General features: G+C 45.9%; 1 protein-coding gene across 1 annotated transcript in view; it reads left to right on the top strand.

The window, feature by feature from the left end:
* The window catches only part of GRK3 (G protein-coupled receptor kinase 3), a 181,814-nt gene that overhangs the window by 135,259 nt on the left and 28,229 nt on the right, over positions 1-18,326 (top strand). Inside the window, exons 12-13 of the mRNA XM_036755351.1 lie at positions 463-557; positions 8,474-8,581. Of these exons, the coding sequence (XP_036611246.1) occupies positions 463-557; positions 8,474-8,581 (203 nt within the window). The remainder of the gene's footprint in view (positions 1-462; positions 558-8,473; positions 8,582-18,326) is intronic.

The raw sequence follows: 18,326 nt of genomic DNA, 5'->3' as shown, positions 1-18,326 counted from the left end.
CCCTCAATGTTTGCAGCCTACAAGCCTTCAAATCCTGCCTCCAACATTTATTAGCTTTGTGACTATAAACAAGTCACTGAACCTCTTTGAGGCCCTCATCTGGAAAATGGGAATAAAGTAATGCCTCTATTTCATTCCCCACATGGTTTTGTGGGGCTCTGGCATAACACAGAATGTACAATCAGTCCTTTGCCAAACTTGGCATACTCTCTAAATGACAGCCCTTTCTTTGTATTTCTCTTCATGTATGAGACCTAAGGAAGGAGGGTGCCTTTCTGATTGGCAGGAGTAGTTGTTTCAGTCCTTTTTAGGGAGCTTTGAGTTCTGTTGGAGGCCTGGGGGCTGTAAAGTCTGACGGTGCCATGGACCCAGTCATGAGTGAAATGTCAGTGCTGTCGCCCCATGAGAAGCTTCCACAGCTGGTGAGGGTGTATAAGTGTTGCTTTCTGTATTTATATCTAGCCTGCAAATATCCTTTTGGATGAATATGGACATGTGAGGATATCAGATCTTGGGCTTGCCTGCGATTTTTCCAAAAAGAAACCACATGCTAGTGTGTAAGTATTACAGACTCATCTGCTCTATCATTAATTCAAAATCATGCTTTTCTACAATGGAATTTCAAATACCCACTTTTTTTAACCTACTTTTTACTTGTGACATTATACAATTTTTCAAATGCTATCTGACCCAGGCTCAAGGTAGAGAGTTATTATTGTAGGTTCTGTTTCGTATTTAAGAGAAATGTGTTTTATTAAAACTCAAAAGGCTTCGAAGATGGGTCTGGGGATAGACTAACTGGGTGCCTGCCTGTCTTCCCAGACCCTGTTCAGTTAAGCTTATTCTCATGTTAGGCCACCAGGGGAAGGTTTTTTAAAGGCCATAATAGTTCAGAAAAGTGTGTATGCCCCGAATCTAGTGCCTGGCCCAGAATGGCCGCTCCCCAGAAGCTTGCTGGGTTCGTCATTGCTTGTGTTTGGCTTGGTTGTAACGTTAGTGCATTGGTGAAGGGAGTGCCCACACTCACAGAGTCAAGGATCTCAGTAGCATCAGCACATTCAGCATCACTGTGCGTGGGGAGCACACCCAGCATTCCTGGATCTTAGTAAACAGAGGGAAATATATGACTTAGCATGGAATTTTACTGATCTCAGTGGTATTTTCTCTTTCTTCTAAGAGCTTTTCCAAAATAAAATTGAAGGGCATAAATATGGAGAACCCCAGATCCACAGGCCATTTTAGTTTTTGTTAAATTCTATGTTCCTAAAACCAATGTGCTTCTTTGAATTTGCAGACTTGGGCCTCTTTTGCTTGCGGACCAGTTAGTTAAATGAGAAAGAAGGAAGGATACTTGTTTTGTTCAGCCCTCTGTCCTGTGAGTGTGCACAGCCTGGCATCACCATGTTGTCTAATGGTAGCAGTACCTGTTTGTTCTGGCCTCCAGGGGGATGGTGCCATATTACTCCAGAGCTGGTTCCCTCCTTCAAATTAAATTTTTGCTATTAGGGATCTTTGTTAGAAGCAGGATCATAGAGTGATTTATGATTTGTTTAGATTTCTCTGGTCTCAGGGAAGTCCTTATAAACATATACAAATCTGTATACATAAATGTGTTTGTGTACATGTGCACACTTACGTGTGTATCACAAATCACATGTGAATATATGTGTGTATGTAGCTGTATTGCCTACTTTTCAGGGCCTTTGAGAGGCTTCAGTGAGATGCTATAGGTACAGCATCAGTGTCAATTATGGGGGCTGTTATTCATGAGAGACTGTGGGACCCTGTGTAGAGTGATGGACTTGGCATCCAGAAGACTTGGGTTCAAATTCTGACCAAGACATTGAATAACTATACGACCTTGGGCAATTGAATTCATCGATCACCAAACGTTTTATAAGCACTATGTGCTAGGCACCAGGAAAATCACTAAGGATGTAAATAAAGAAACAAACCTTGTCCTCAAAGAGCTTACATTTTGCTGGGGCGACATGTGCACATATAAACGTATGCAGAGTCCATACAAAATACATGCTAATTTCAGTAGGAGACGTTGGCTGTTGAGGATCAGGAGAGGATTCTGAGCGGTGGAAGGGAGACCCAGGAGCCTTGGGAGAGCCAGGGAAAAGACCCAAGGGGAATGGGATGTTGTGTGTGTGGGGTGGGGGGGCAGAAGGCTGGCTGGCTGCAGTGCAGTTGCCTAATAAGACAAGATGGGAGTTTGGAGAAAGGCTGAGAAAGGCTTTAGATGTCATTCAGCCATCTGTACTTATTAGGCGCTTGCTGTGTGCCTGGCATGGCACCACAAAGAAAGGCAGAAGACAGCCCCTGCTGTGAAGGAGCTCAGAGGCTGATGGGGGCTTCCCTTATCCCAAGTCCTTAATAAATGTCTTTTCTTTTTATCCAACCTGCAAACAATTATGTACAAACAAGACAGAGACAGGACAAATTGGGGGCCTCCCTGTCCAAGATCCAGGGGGCCTGGGAAAGGCAGCTGGCAGGAGCTGGGGAGCCAGGAGGTGGATGAGCAAGGAGACTGTCCTGGCATGGCCTGGGAAAATGCTCAGAGGAAGAGGCCACCAAGAGCAGCTTGGGTTTGGTCCTAGGAGTCAGAGGAGGAGCTGCAGGTTCTTCCTGCTTCAGGCAGTGACTTGGTTATGTTTGTGCTTTAAGAATCTTATAGTGGTAGCCAGCAGTGTAGATGGTAGCCAACGGTGTAAATGGTAGCCACTGGTGTAGGTGGTAGCCAGTGGTGTAGATGGTGGGTCGTCACATCATCCAGCCTCACTTAGCTTCAGTGTCCTCATTCAGAAAGCAGGGAGAAGAGCTGAAGCGCCCCCTTCACAGGCGCGCTATGAATGTGCAGTGAAATGATGCCTTCAGAGCACTTTGCACAAGTCTTCTCCCGACGCCAGGCCCTGCATCCACGTTTAGTTTTGTGAAAGACCAATGCTTTCTCCATTATCTGCATGTTTACTTTCCTTTTCAAATATATGGGTTACTGATATTTATGAATAGGTAGCAATTAACATGGTTTTTAAAATAAACTTAAATCTTTTGAACTCTCACCATCTTGACGCTCCCAGCCCTACTTTTCTCTACTTGGTTCATTTCCTTCTTTCTGATTTCTGTTCTGTTTCTGTCTAGGAGAGGCCCATGGCATAGTAGGTGGATGGCTGGCCTCTGAGCCAGGAGGATGTAGGGTCAAGCTTGCTACCGAATTTTTCCTGCTTTTAAACCTCCATTTTGAATTAACACTTACCTGACGAGTTGAATGGGCCTCTAAGTCAGCCTCCCAAGTCTAACTTCATCTATGCCTTAGGGGGCCAGGGATCACAAGCTTCTGGGCACATCTTTTCCTTGGGCATGAGGAACCTTCCTCTTGGCAATTCAGGTTAGCATCACCTGGACTCAGAGTCCTAGATGGTGCCTTGGCCATGGAGCATTTAAGTGACTACCCAGAAGCAAGTCCATATGTTTCCAAGGCAGAGCTGGAACATGGGTGTTTTCTGTGGCCAGCTCTCTGTCCACTCTGCTCTGTGGCCTCTTTTGGGCGTATTTAGATCTCTATCTGTATCAGAATGACTGGGACCTTTCACCAAATCTGAATAAAGGAGGACACCCGCTTCCTACAGAACTTGGGCTGGGGTGATAACCACATTAACATTTTTGTAGTATTTTATGATTACTAGGTACAAACTTATCATGGACTACATTGTGACCAGGGAGGTCATTAGGTGGGAGTCTGATTTGGCCTTTTCAAACCATAGTTATCTGATGTAATTTCTGCAGTTTTGGGTTGTTCTACTCGCCTTAATGTAGGCCCAGAGAGAATTAATGATTCTCCCAAAGTGATTAATTCTCGGAGATGCAGTTGTGACTCGTCTGCTCATTACTTGACACACATCACTTTTCAAAGGCAGGCTAATATTCTAAAAGCATGACTGTTTTTCCTCTTGATTTCAGGAGCACATAATTGTACCTACCCTAATAACTTCTATAAAATGGCAGCAGTTGATTGGCTCAATTTAATGGCAGTTTCCAATGAATCAGTCACTTGAAAAATAACATGCAGAGCAATGAAAATATTGAGCAAATGAAGTCCCTTATTCTGAAACAGGGGGCACAGTGGATAGAGTACTGGGCCTGGAGTCAGGAAGACCTGAGTTTAAATCCGGCCTCAGACACTTACTAGCTGTGTGACCCTGGGAAAGTCACTTCATTCTGTTGGCCTCAATTTCCAAATCTATAAAATGGGCTGGAGAATGAAGTGACAAACCACTCTAGTATCTTTGCCAAGAAAACCCCAAATGGGATCACGAAGAAGTGGATGCTACTGAAAAACGACTGAACAAAAATTCTAAAATAAGCTGTCTGTTCTCCATGAATACTTAAACCTGGGCCACAGATCTACTTTGGACTCAGTTTATCCTGTTTGAAACCTTTCAGAGGTACAGAGATGAGGCTTTGGACACTGTCCTTGGGTAAGGCCAATCACATGACTGTATCTCTGCTCCCTCAATCTAAAGCTCCTGCCTCAGGATTTGTGGCTAACTCTTTGATGATACTTTGGAGAATTATAGTTAAACCAAGAATTGCTCTTGGAGTAACATTGTACAATAAAAGGAAAACTTGAAAGTTGAGCAGATGAAAACTAACTAGTCATGACAGGACCTTGCTTTAGCTGTGACGATAAAGCTCCATTTCAGCTCGTGTCATTTCATGCCATGTTCTGCCCTGCTTTGCCCATCCTACGTCTTTAAGTGACTTTTCATTCATTGGTCAAATATTCTTTTAGGAGTCTGGCCTAAATCTGAAACAAGGTGACAGAGGCAGAGGTAGAGAGGAGCAGCCAGTGGGCAGCTGGGTCCCCAGTTGGTAGAAGGAGGGGAAACAAGCCACCAGCCTCTTTCATTAAGTGTGTGCAGAGAAGACAAGGTGGGTGGGTTGCCTGCATGAGCTTGTTTTCTTTGTCCTGAAATATGGACACCTGTTTTAATGTCAGAATTAGAGCCTCTGGGAGATGAGCTAGCCTCCTCCAGCCCCTTCTGGGCAACCCTGTTGCTTAAGTTCTCAAGGAAGATAAGGGAAAAACCACCCCTCCCCCCAGCCCCTTAGTTGTAGACCAGGATGCAGAGCTTGGTCACAGGCAGTTACAGACGTGGTGTTTTACAGCACATGAGACAGGGCGCACACCTACCTGCTCGGCTCCTCGCTTGAGCAGCTGTGGGGAGAAGGGAACAAGGGTGTCGTCGTCGTCATCGTCATCATCATCCTCCTCCTCATCCTCCTCCTCTGTCAGAGCTGAAGAACATGTGGTCTGGGCTAAGTGACCAAGTACAGATGGGACTCATCTCGACCAGGTTACAGTGGCCAGACCTTGCCTGAGCAAACTCCTTGATTGGGCATTCTGGATCCTAACCCTCAAATTTGACAGATGAGGAAACTGAGCCCGAGTGAGAAGAGAAGTGACTCACCCAGGGTCACCCAGCAACTATTTATCAGAGGCAGGATTCAAACTCAGGGCTTTCTTATACAAAGTCTAGGCTAGGCCTCTATCCACTAGGACATGTAGCTGCCATTCTGGATAGATGAGCTTCCCCCAGACAGCTGAAGGTTAATCAGTTAAGTGCTAGAATTTTTTTTAGCTTTCAGTAGAAATCTCAAGTACAGAATACTTCCTAGTTAATTTTCAGATAATATGCATGTGTCTTAACCCTTCAGGTTGCTATAGCCCTGTCCCAGTGCTCATATAGAGATGTGTCAAATGACTGAACATCAGTCATTTGCTTTGTACAGTGCAGAAATCATCATAGATTATGTTTTAATATTTAAAGAAACCATAGGCATAATCAAGTCCAGCCTCCTCGTTTTATAGGTAGATGATATAACTGAGGCCCAGTGACTGGCACAGGCCTTGTTGGTAGGTAGTGAGTTAATAGAGCTGAGATTCAGTCCTAAACTTGGACTTCTCATCTGATTTTCTGTCTACGACACCTCTTCCAGTAGATACCTGCTTAGTTTCATATGTACTGAAGATGATCTAGTCAAGGAAAAATGCCCAGGGACCAGATATGGAGAGCTCAGCCCAGTGGGCCTGGAACTTGCTTTCCTGACAAAGTCCTTGATTTCATCTTGCATTCAGTTCTCTTGCGAATAAAGCCTGGCGTGCCCCATAGAAAGCCACCTCCTCCAAACCGAATGCATTGTGGCTGACTTTCTTGTTAAATGAACTAGGGAATGAAAGGCTCAAGCAGAAGCTTCCCTTTTCAGAAAGCCAGTTCTTGGTCTAAGTGTCCTTTGACGTGTCATTATCCGGTTTGTCTGCCTCATTAACACTATCAACCAAACAAATATTTCTTGAGCACCTACTCTGTGACAGACGCTAGGGATAAAAGTGCAAAGAAGGAAGCCATCCAGAATACAATGGAGATTCTATTCTATTAGGAGAGACAAAAAGTACATGTTCAATTGTATTAATATCCAAGTATGTTCTTATATAAACATAGAAAGTCAGCAACCAAACACAGAGTAAATAAATACCAAGTGAATCAGTATGAAGCAGACAAACACAAATGGATAAGAAGGAGTGAAATCCTGAGTCGTTAGGGAAGGAGGAAGCGACAGCAGCAGCTTGAATATGGGCAAGGGGTGGGGAGAAGTAGTGGAGAAGGGAAGGCTTCATGTGGAAGGTACTTTGTGAAGGTGATGAGGGAGGGCCTTCTGGGCATGGGCTTGGAGATGGGCCAGAGAGAAGGGCAGTTTGGCCAGCTCTCTAGTAGGAAGGAAGTTAGGTCTGATGAGGCTGGAAAGCTAGATTGGGGCCTGGTTGGGAAAGATTTTAAAAGCTAAACAAAGGAATTCGTGTTTTATCTTAGAGACAATAAGAATCCACTAGAATTGGGTGAGTTAGGGGAATCATGGGTAGGTTTACACTTGCCTAAAGGCATAGTGGGAGCTGTGTGTAGGATGGACTGGAGTGTGGACTTGAGACAGTTAGACCAACAGGGAAGACCGTTGCAGTCCTGTAGATGAGAGATAAGGGCCTGAACTCAGCTGGTGGTTGTGAGCAGAGAGCAGGTGCTGGATGTGAGAGGTGTTGTGAAGGTAGAAAGTAGATTTGTAACCTGATTGGATGTGTGGGTGGGGAGTGAGGATGCCAGGGTAATGCGGGAAGATAGGAAGTGTGCTGGTGCCCTTGACAGAAATGGAGACATTTGGAAAAGAGAAGGGCTTCAGGGACAAGATGATGAGTTGTGACAAGTCTCTGGGACATTGTCCAATAGGTAATTGGTGATGGAGAACTGGAGCCCAGGGGAGAGACTGAGCCTGGATAGGTTGAGCTGGGAGTCACCTGCATTAAGATGGTGCCTTTTGAGGTGACCAAGAGAGGGAATGTAGAAGGAGAAGAGAAGGGAGCCTGAGACAGCTCTGAGGAAGGAAAAGCCACAGGTAGGAGGAGGGACATGGAAGAAAAATGAGCAAAAGAGACTGAGAAGAAGCTGTCAGACAGGGAGGGAGGGGACCCAGGATGATGAACTAACAGAAGAAGCATCTTGTGTTATTTCCAGAATTTTGCCTGGGGCTTCTTGGGTCCCATTTTCTCCCCCTTCCTCTTCCCTCTCCTCTGCCTTGAAGGGCTACAGTATTGAGGGGCATGTAGGCCATTCCCACCCACCAGCCCTCTCCTTTCCACCATAGACAGGACAGAAATGCTGTTTGGTAACTGCTGAGCTGGAGATGTGGGTTGTGAAACTCTGCCTACTGCTTCTGTCCACCCCCCCTACTCTGAGGAGGTGCCCTTTGTTCAATCAGTGGGCGCCCAGTGGCACTGGCTTCCATCACCTGCTTCTGCCTAGGCTCCCCCTCCCCCGCAGCTCCTCATTCTGAGCCCTGCTGCTGCTCCTGCTCCTGCTCTCTGGAACCTCAGCCACGTTCCGCCTTTCTCTGGCCTCTTGCTCCTTCTGACTCCTGTTGCTTTTCCAGCTTTCCTCCACTCTTTGAGGAGTCTGTATAGCTGGTCATAGATATTGCCAGACAGTCCAAGGACACACAGCCTTCTTCTGTGAACTAACCCCTCACCACCTAAGTGGCATCTTCAGGACTTGACTCCTTTGCTTGGTTGTTCTTTCTGTAGTTTGACCCTTCTAAATGTAGCTGCCCATTTTCTATTAGTATTTTTTTAGCCGAGACAGAGGCTTTCATATTTACTGTGTGAGAAGACTTAGTGATGGCTTATTCATCGCCCATAGAGACCAGGCCCTTCGCTTCAGGTGTCCAGTTACACAGTCATTTTCTAGTCCTCATCAGCCAGCCATGGAGGAATTGCCAAAATCCCGAACCTTCATTTTGTCTCATCTTTTACCCCCAAGTACCGTCAGTTAATAGAGAATGTGCTGCTTTGTGATTAGTGTATATATTGTGGCCATAATGTGTGCTGATCTTGTGGTCTGTCTGTCCTTCTTCCCTAAAGCGGCACCCATGGCTACATGGCTCCCGAGGTGCTCCAGAAGGGGACCGCGTACGACAGCAGTGCCGACTGGTTCTCTTTGGGGTGTATGCTCTTCAAGCTTCTACGAGGGTAAGTACGAAGCAGAACAAGTCCATTTAAGGAGAGGCTCAGGATTCTCTGCCTTGAGGTCCAAACCAGGAAGTGCCTTCTGACCTTTGGGGCCTACCCAGAAAGTGACTGCTTCATTCCTAGTTTCATAAAAATAAACACAATTTCACAGGTAAAGCATTGTGTGCAGCTCGGTGCTTGGGCTCCCGATGACAAGACAGAGCTAAATCCTCATTGTTTTAAGCCTAAATATGACTGCTCCAAAATCCTTTTGTGGATGAGTAATAGTCTTGAAATAAACCTAGTGCTGCCAAAGCGGGGGGTGATTGGAGAGGATGAAGACATTGCCCTTCCTCTTCCCTCCCACTTTGATGAGAGTGTACTGCTTGTTATCCTTTTGTGGGTCATATGCATTTTGGGGAATATTGGGGCAGGGTAGGGAAGGACTCCTTCCCCCATTCAAGTTTCTTCAGCTCTTCTTGGGGGTCAGTCATTGTGTAGGTTTTCCAGACTTCCCACTGTGACCCACTTGTGTGAAGTGCCCTAAGGTGGGACTTGGGGGCTGGGTCAGTGTTCAAAGCCAGACTCCAGTACTTAGAGCTGCACGCCCTTGCTGGCGGTTTGGACATGCCAGGTGTGTGCTGTAAGAACCGCCATCTTATAAGCCTGTTGTTAGGCCCTGTTCCTTGGTCAACATCATCATATTAATTTTGCCCAAATCCAAACAATTGTTTCTAAAAAAGTTTTTTTAAGCTTTGTTGTATTTGCTTATGATAATGTGTACATTTTCAAGAGAGAATAGATGCTGTGGCCTGTAGCAGTTCCAGCACTGCTTCCCTCATTTCTTTGCTAATCTAGTTATGCTCGGCCCACTTGAGTCACTTGGGAACCAGAATTCTATTATTGCTTATAAATTCAGGGTCTGTGTTTCTGTAATTGAATTGTTTCATTTGTGGAGCCTGACTGCTAGTTCTGTGCTCTAATTCATGTCATCAGCCTTGCCTACCTCATTAGAGAGTTTATTCGGAGGTAATGCCATAGGAAGTTGCTGTTCCATACTCTAAGATGTTCTGACGTGCCGCAGAACAACCTCACCCAAAAAGGTGGGGGTCCTGTGATCCTGTGGGAGATGAGTGGTGCCAGCCTGAAAAGAGAGGCTCTCTGGGGTGCTTGGCCTTGGGAGCAGTCACTGGAACGGAGCAGGCAAAATTGATCAGGTGCCCACTGTGGCCAAAGCATTTTGCCAGGTCCTAGGGAGCCAAAGAGAAAAATCAGTCTCTGCCCTCAGGAAGCATATGTTCTTTTTCTGGGAGAGCAGATGGGTGTGCATAAGTAGTTCTGGTGAATTTGAGGAAGGAAATCACTAACAGTTTGGGGCTTGGGAATGATCAAGGCAAACATCAGAGCAGAGTCAGTACCTTCATGGAACCCTGAAGGAAGTTGATGTTTCCGAGAAGCAGAGGAGGGAGTGCGTAGTGTATTTCAGACATGGGGTTATGAGAGGTGAGAGATGAAGGGTCATAATACAGGTTGGCTGGCACATAGAGTCTTTGGAGGACAATAGGAAGCCAGCTTACTATTGGAGACCAGTGCCCATTCCCTCCCACCTTTGCCTCCTTACAGCTACACAAGAATTAGAGTTGCTACAGCTGCTGGCAGAGAGAGGGCCGGACCAGAGCCTTCTGCAGCAGCCCTTGGAGACTCAGCTCTCCCATTCAGATCACACCCACTGTTACTCTTTGGTTTTGCAGCCTCCCACTTCCTGTTTCTCTGCCTATCTGCCTATCAATCAGCAGCCCTTGTGAAGAAAACTGCCCCCAGTCCCCATGTCCACTCATCTCAACGCTGTCGTCACTAACCCTCCCTGTCCATATCCCACTCCTCCCTGGCCCACTGCTTCCATTGTACCCTCTGGAATTCAGATTCCATAATGAACAAACTTCCTCCATCCTGACACTCTCACACAGCTGCCGTCTGGTGGCCGTCACTGAGACCTGGCTTTCCTTGACTCGTTGCCTCTCCTCTAGTGCTGGCTGCAGCTTCTCGTGCAGACCCTCAACATGCTGGTGTCCAGAGGAGGTCAGAACATTCCTTGCTCCTGCTGCCACTTCTAGACTCTCCCTCTCCCTTTACCATTTAACAGTCTCTCCTCCCTGGAAATCCATTCAATCCAGTGATTCGTCACATCTCCGTCAGGATAGTTGTCGGCTGCTCCGCAGGTCATTGATCCTCCTTTCTCAAGCGGTTCACACTGAGCTCACCATATTCCTCTCTCTTCTGACTCCTTGCTTTATACTAGGGAACCTCAGTATCCATTCAATCAGTAAACATTTATTAAGCGCCTACTATGTACTAGGCTCTGGGGATATAAAGGAAGGCAAAAGACAGGCCCTGCTCTCAAGGAGGCTCACAGTCTAAGGAGGGAAACAACATGGCAGACAACTTAGGCACGAACAAGATAGAAATAGGATCAATAGGGCATCATCAACAGAGGGAAGGCCCTGGTGTCCCGGGTGCTGAGAAAAAGCTTCTTGGAGCAGATGGGATTTTAGCAAGGAGGTGGAGGTGAGGAAGGGGAGCACTCCAGGCGGGGGGATGACCGATGAAAATGCCTGAAATAGGGGAGTGGTGTCATGTCTGAGAACAGCACAAAGGACGGTGTCACTCCATCACAGACATGTAGGGGTGAGTAAGATCATCAAGGATTTTTGACACCAAATGGGGATTTTTGTATTTGATCCTGGAGGTGTTGACACTGAATAGGGCAGTGACGTAGTCGAACCTGTGCATTAGCAAAATCCCCCTTTGGTGGCTGAATGGAGGATGCCCTGGAGTAGGGAGAGACTTGAGGCAAGCAGGCCGCCCCTCCCCACTTCTTTAGCCAAGGTGTGGCTATAATTGGTCTTGCTTGGCCCTCGAGAGCATTTGAGGGGAGCTGTGGCACCTGCCTGAGCCAGGAGAGATGGGCCTTGTTGCCTCGCTGGTTACCCAGCATTCCTGTTTGACCAGACGCCGCGATGGCACAGGTGGCTGGGTGATTACTTTTGTGCCTGTCACGGCTCTGAGTCCTTAGTCATGAAGTCTGGTGAAGGGGGAAGTAGCTGTTGTGGTGTTGTCTGGAATTTCGCTCATAAAAGTTAGTGCGTTGTTTAGTTTTGATCGTGTTGTTCCCTGGTGCTGGATGACCACGCATGTGATTTTGCGAAAGAAGGTTAGCAGTGATGACGGAGAGACCTTCAGGGAAATATGGCGGGGTTCATTTGGCTCTTGGCGAAAATGTATGTTCTCTGTGCTGCCTGACTATGTCATGTTGTGGACTGCATGTGACCTGCAGTAGGCCCCAAAGCCTGCTGTCTTCAGGCAGCCAAGATCCCAGTGTAGCCTCAGGGCCAAGGCCTCCGGCCACATCCTAACAGCCTTATCCCTACGTTGGCTGTGAGAGTGTTAGATGGATAACCCATAGGAGACACCGGATGCTTGGACTCCAGCCTCTAACAGGTTCACTCTTGATCTGGTCAGACAGGAAAGACAGTTTCAGAGGGGTTAATAATAAGCTTTATTCTGGTCTAGTCTTCTCTAACACAGTATTGCTGGTAATAGAAGCACTACAGCATTCCCTAATCACCCTTCTCACAGGGGCCAGCGAGAAGGGGGTCAGTCGAGACAGGTACAACTTGTGCATTCAACCCTAAAGGGTTCCCCTAAATCCCCTCAGGCTTTAATGGGGGCTGGTTGAGGCACACAGAGATTCCTCCCTCCCAAGCCTTGATGGGGGCCAGTCAAGGCCCACAGCATTCCAGCTTGTGCATTCAACCATAAAGGTTTCCCAACACACTGACCAATGACCACCTGTTTTATAGGGCATCAGACAAAGAAGGCATATTGGCAGCAGTAACCTTGTAAGTTTACATCGCCTCATCCCGGTATCTCACTGCACAGTCGCAGTGGATGTTTATACTTTCAGCACATATGTTTATATTATTTATCACTATATAATGCTGCACAAACATGGTGGAGATGTTTTGAACCATAAGCCTGGGAACTCATATCTAGTACTTGGGAAACAGAGATTGTTATGGCCATGGATCCTGGGAAACTGAACTCTAAGAAATAATAATGGGGGCAGCTAGGTGGCACAGTGAGTAGAGCACCGGCCCTGGAGTCAGGAGGACCTGAGTTCCAATCCGGCCTCAGACACTTGACACACTTACTAGCTGTGTGACCTTGGGCAAGTCACTTAACCCCAATTGCCCTGCCTTCCCCCCCTCAAAAAAAAAAAGAAATAATGACAAAAATCCACCTTATACACACTAAAATCCACCTTACTAACAGAGGGGATGGCTTTTTCAGCCCTAGCAACTCTCAAAGACACTCAGCTAGAGAAGAGTTTTTAATGTGTGTAAGTGGTGATAAGACCCACACTGACTAAATTTCAGATTATTGGAGTATAAGAAGGGAATGCAGAAAAGGTCTTAATGATATAAATGTGCCTTTTCAAGGTCACTGTTTGACCTGCTGCGTGCTCACAAGTGGCATGCCCCCACATACAACAACAATAACAATAAATAGTCAGCATTTATAGCTCTCGGAGGTTTGCAGAGCACCTGACAAATACCGCTTTTGATCATCATGACAACCCTGGGAGGCAGGAAACTGAGACAGAGTGAGGTTAAATGACTTGTCCGGGATCCCTCTGAGGCTATATTTCAATTTAGGTCTTACTGACTTCTGGTACAGTGATCTATCCACTCTACCACCAGCTGCCATGTATAGTCTTAGGCTTCTGTGTAAGGCTCCTCCACTGTAGTCTTCCCTGATCAGACCTCCTTTGGACTAGATCTATTTCACAATTCTAGGCACTTCATTTTAGGAAGTACATGAACACATTGGAGTTTGTGTAGAGTAGCATACCTAGAATGAAGAAAGGCCTAGGTGGGCGTGCCAGAGGATGACAAGATTGGGGGGCTGTCCTCAAAGACCTGGAAGACACATCTGACTTACTCAGTTTGTCCCAACAAGACAAGTGAGGAACAATGGGCAACAACTGTGGAGGAGCAGATGCCAGCTCATTTGAACACTTTATGACATTTAGAGTTGTCCACAAATGGAGAGGACTCCTTCTTTCCTTGGAGGTCTTCAAGCAGAAAGTGGCTCACCTCTCATCAGGGGTGCAGGACCGGAGCTCCTTTCCTGGTGTCCGGCCCCTTGAAGGCCCCATGACTCTACTCCCATAACTCCTGGTCTGCACGGAGGGTCCTGAGAAGCTCATATCTTGTGGGATTTCCAGTCACTCGGACTCTGAGCAGGCTGAAATGGCCCAGGGGCCACTGCGTGCTCATGCACATGGGAACGTGATATCACCCCCATCGATAATCCCTAGCTACGCAGTTGGAGTTTCTGATGGATTTCTCACAGACTGTCCCACGTATTGTGAAGAGACTTTGGCCTGGCATCTTAAGGTGCTGACAGCGCCATTACTGTTCCCTATTTAAAGTAGGACCCAATCAGGGAGCAGCTGTGATCACGTTGGGTTTGAGTGCACCACATGAGTCTCTCAGAATGAAGATTATTACTATAGTAGCTTTTCTTTGACATTTTCCAAAATAGAAACAGAATTGTTGGCCTTGTTCACAAAGAATAATCAAGGATATATTGGGAACAGATGTGCATCAAGAGTTTTTTTTTTACTTGAAAGATTTAACTTTCTCAATACCAGAGCTGTGAATGGTAGCTATAAAACATTCCAGATGATTTCTCATCAAGTTCCAACACAGAATTGCTATATTTATAAACATGTACTTTGGAGTGATGTATATCCATGTGTTGGAAATATTTTTGGCACTATCTAACTTTAATTCTAAACTGCTTGAAAGCCTCCTTCTAGCTTCATGAAAGGGCTTTTTAACTTTGTGGAAATCATTTCTGTCAGAACATGGTAATCATTTATCAACAAAGAGTGTGTCCAGGGCTCATCCCCTTGCCTTCCTGCATTAGATCCAGGATATAAGTGGCTGTAGGGTGAGAAGGGGAACTAGACCCCTTGGTGTTAGGGGCATTGGATTCAAATCAGTCAGGGATTACGACATGACAGAGGGTGAAGTTCTGTAAAAATAATCAGGAATAATCAGGAATCACAGCTTCAGTTGAGAACGTGGTTTTTCATAGGATTTAAATCTTATTTCTCCTTTATTATTTGGAATATTGGACTAGATTATATTCATATTTACATATACATGCACACACCAGAGTGTTGCCTTTTTTCTTGGTTGCCATGTCACTCTTTGAATTCATATTGATCTTAGAGTCTACTAAGAGGGTGTGTTATATATGCAAAAAATACACACACACATATACATCTATATATACAGAAAAAGGCACACAGAAAGTGAGTGAGGAAGGGTGAAAGATTGGGGAGGGAGTGTGGGGAGAGAGAGAGAACGAACATAAAAGCACTGTAGGGGACAAAAATTGCCTGGTCCAGTTCTCACCATTTATAGCTGAAGGAGCAAGGTCTTATAAGTGGAGCAAAGAGTGGACATAGGTTCAAGGCTTAGTTCTTTCACATAGAAGCATGGACAAGTCACCTCAGTGAACCTCAGCTTCCTGTTTGTAAAAGGAGTGTACATATGATATACCTACCTTAAAAGATTGTGATATGGAAAGAACAAACACTTAACACCTATTATGTGCATCAAACTCTGCCAAGTGCCATGGATACAAAAAAAAGGAGCCATCTTTGCTCCCCAAAAGCCTAAATTCTCCTCTTGGTATCTTGGACCCATTGCCCTTGGTCCAGCCTTCTGGGCCCCAGGAAGACAGCCTTCATGGCCCCCCTCCCCTAGTCTTTTCTACTCTAGGCTAAACATCCCCAGATCCTTCAGCTGCTCCTCATGGAGTCATCATGGCCTCAAGGCTGTTCACCATCCTCAGTACTTGCCTCTGGAACTCCCAGCTTATCATTGACCTTCTTAAATTCTGGTGATTTCCAGAATGGAAATGTGGTCTGTGGTCTGAGTATGTCACCTCCTGATTCTTGGACAACGTACCTCCCTTAATGTAGCCCAAGATTGGACCAGCTTTCCTTGGCTTCTGCATCACTCTTTTGACTTACATTGATCATACAGCTTACTGCCATCTAGCAGTACCTCCCTGATCTTCTGCTTGTGAAGGTGTAAAACTTCTACAGAATTTCAGACTATGAGAGTTAGCATGCTGTTCTGGTCATTCATAGTATTTTTGGATCCTGACTAATATTATTAAGCTATTTTTCCAGCTTTCTGTCTTTAGTTAATTTGATATGCATGCTATCAAAGCCTTTATTAGAGTCGTTAATCAAAATGTTAAATAGTCTGGGACCACGCTTCAGATCTGTGATGCACTCCAGTGTAGACCTCCTGCCAGACTGACGTTGATCATTAATGAATCTGAGCCTGCCCATTCACCAAGTTGCAAGTCCATCTAATTAAATAGTTAGGCTACCGTCTTTCCATTCTTCTCCCCCAGAATAAGATTAGATGCTTTATCAGATACTTTGCTAAAGTCCAGGTGAACCATCTCTACAATATTCTTGATCTGCCAGTTTAATAATCTTTTCAAAAAGTAAATAAGTCAGTCTTGATGAAGCCATGCTGACTCATAATCACTGCTTCCTTCTCTAGAGGTTGACTACTTAACTTGTAAATGATCCATTCTAAAAACAGCTCACTACCGGATAGTCAATCAGTGAGCCTTTATTAAGTACCTGTAATGTGCCAGGCACTGTACAAATCCTTATAGTTTGTAGATTCTGCACCCCTGCCCCAAAGATCAGAACCTTTTTCCTTCTCCATCTTGGGGCATCTTTTCTGTTCTCCATGACTCCAAAGTGACACTGTTCAAGGCCCCAGCCTCTCCAACCTCCAGCCTCGAATCCCCAACTACCTTTCAGACGTCTCAAACCGTATGCCTGAGAGTTATTGTACACTTGTGTCCAAAATGGAAGTCATTTTCTTTTCTCCTAAACCCTCCCACCCCTGCTGCCTTCCCCATACCATGGAGGGCACCTCTGTCCTCCTAGTCCTTCAGGCTCCCAACCTAGGAGTCATCTTGGACTCCTCACTGTCTCTCACCCCCAGATCGAAGCTGTGGCCAAAGCCCATTGATTTACCTTGGTAGCATCTCTCCAAGATGCCCCCTTCTTTCCTTTAACATTGCCCCCACCTTGGACCAGGCCCTCATCCCCTCACACCTGAGTTATTGTAGTAGCTGCAGGTGGGTCTGCTGGCCTCAAGTCTCTCACCACCCCGATTGATCCTCCATTCATCTACTAAAGTAATTTTCCTAAAGTGCAAATCTGATCTTGTCACCCCCTTCCCACCCCACTCAATAACCTCAAGGGGCTCCCTATTGCCTCCAGCATCAATTATAAAATGCTGTCTGGCATTCAAAGCCCTTCATAACCTCTTCCCTTCCCCCCAAATCTCTTTGCCTCCTGATCCAGTTGGAAAATGGGCCTGTGCCTGGAACATTGGCAGCGACTCTCTGGCCATGGCAGAAATACAGGAGGACTCCAGTGCTGGGTAGGGCAGTGGTCAGACCCCTCAGATCCTTGTTGATCACCAGTCTCTTCCGTGCTTCTTGAACTGCTTGTAGAGCTTTAGAATTTACCTGCCAGGCATCTATTTCAGACTTTTATCACCTTGGAACAAGTTGGCAGGCATGTCTTGCTTACCTCATCTCTTCAATTTGTTTCATCGTTTTGGTTTTTTTATTTAGCGTCTTACTCTACCATGTAGTGCCCCTTCCCTTTCCTCCTGAATCTTATTCCTGCTTCTTCTCTTGCAGCCTCAGAGTCTGGAGGTTCCCCCCCTTTAATGTTCTCTAGTTTCTCCCAGATTTCTTCTCACATTCGGTCTCTGGCTTTTTTCATGATCCTGAACCCTTCTAAATTCCTTCCATCGTTTTCCAGCTGATTTTATAAGGGGATTTTATGCAAGGAAATATGCTAATAATGTGGTCGCTTTCATTTTGTAATCGCAGATAGAGCTGCCTCAAATTGGAATAAGCTGCTTCCAAGGGCTTTAGTCACGATTAGAGACCAGAGACCTCTGAGCTGCCTTCTGCCTTTCACTCCAAGCCTTGCCTATTCTTCCTTCCTTCCTTCCTCCCTCCCTCCCTTCCTTCCTCCCTCCCTCCCTCCCTTCCTTCCTTCCTCCCTTCCTCCCTCCCTTTCTCCCTGCCTCCCTCCCTTCCTGACCACTAGGAGCTGAGGAAGGAAATCCAGGTTGATATTGCCACCTCCTGGACAAAAAAGAAAACTAAATAATTAGAAAGAAGTGAATGTGAGCCAAAGCCTACTGGCATGTCTAATGTTTCTCAGTACGTAAGTGAGTAAGGGGAGTAAGTTGAGTTTTTGATCATAAGAATGGATTTATAATTAAAAAGTGCCCAATAGCTTACATTTCCTTAGAGTTCTGTCATTTCTGGTGTACTTTCCTAACAGCCCGTGTAGTTGGAAGGCTAGACTTTGTTGGTTGTTAACCAAACGGCTAATGTTAATGTTAATGATTGTTAAGGGTTCAGTGCTAAGGAGGTAGGAGGTCTCCAGTGAGGAACCCCAGGGATATGTTATAGCCTCATGCTGTTTAACATTTTTGGAAGGCGTTGGACAAAGGTGTAGATATTATGCTCTTCAAACTAGCAGGTGATACAAAACCGACCGGGCCAGTGGCTAATGTGGAGTTGGATAGACTCAGTTGCTGCAGGCTCTTGGCCGGCTGGAGTATAG

This window comes from Trichosurus vulpecula, chromosome 1, assembly GCF_011100635.1.
Source record: "Trichosurus vulpecula isolate mTriVul1 chromosome 1, mTriVul1.pri, whole genome shotgun sequence".
In the NCBI taxonomy this organism is placed as follows: Eukaryota; Metazoa; Chordata; class Mammalia; order Diprotodontia; family Phalangeridae; genus Trichosurus; species Trichosurus vulpecula.
The sequence above is the reverse complement of the archived record's forward strand: the minus strand, read 5'-3'. Positions and strand labels throughout refer to the sequence as shown.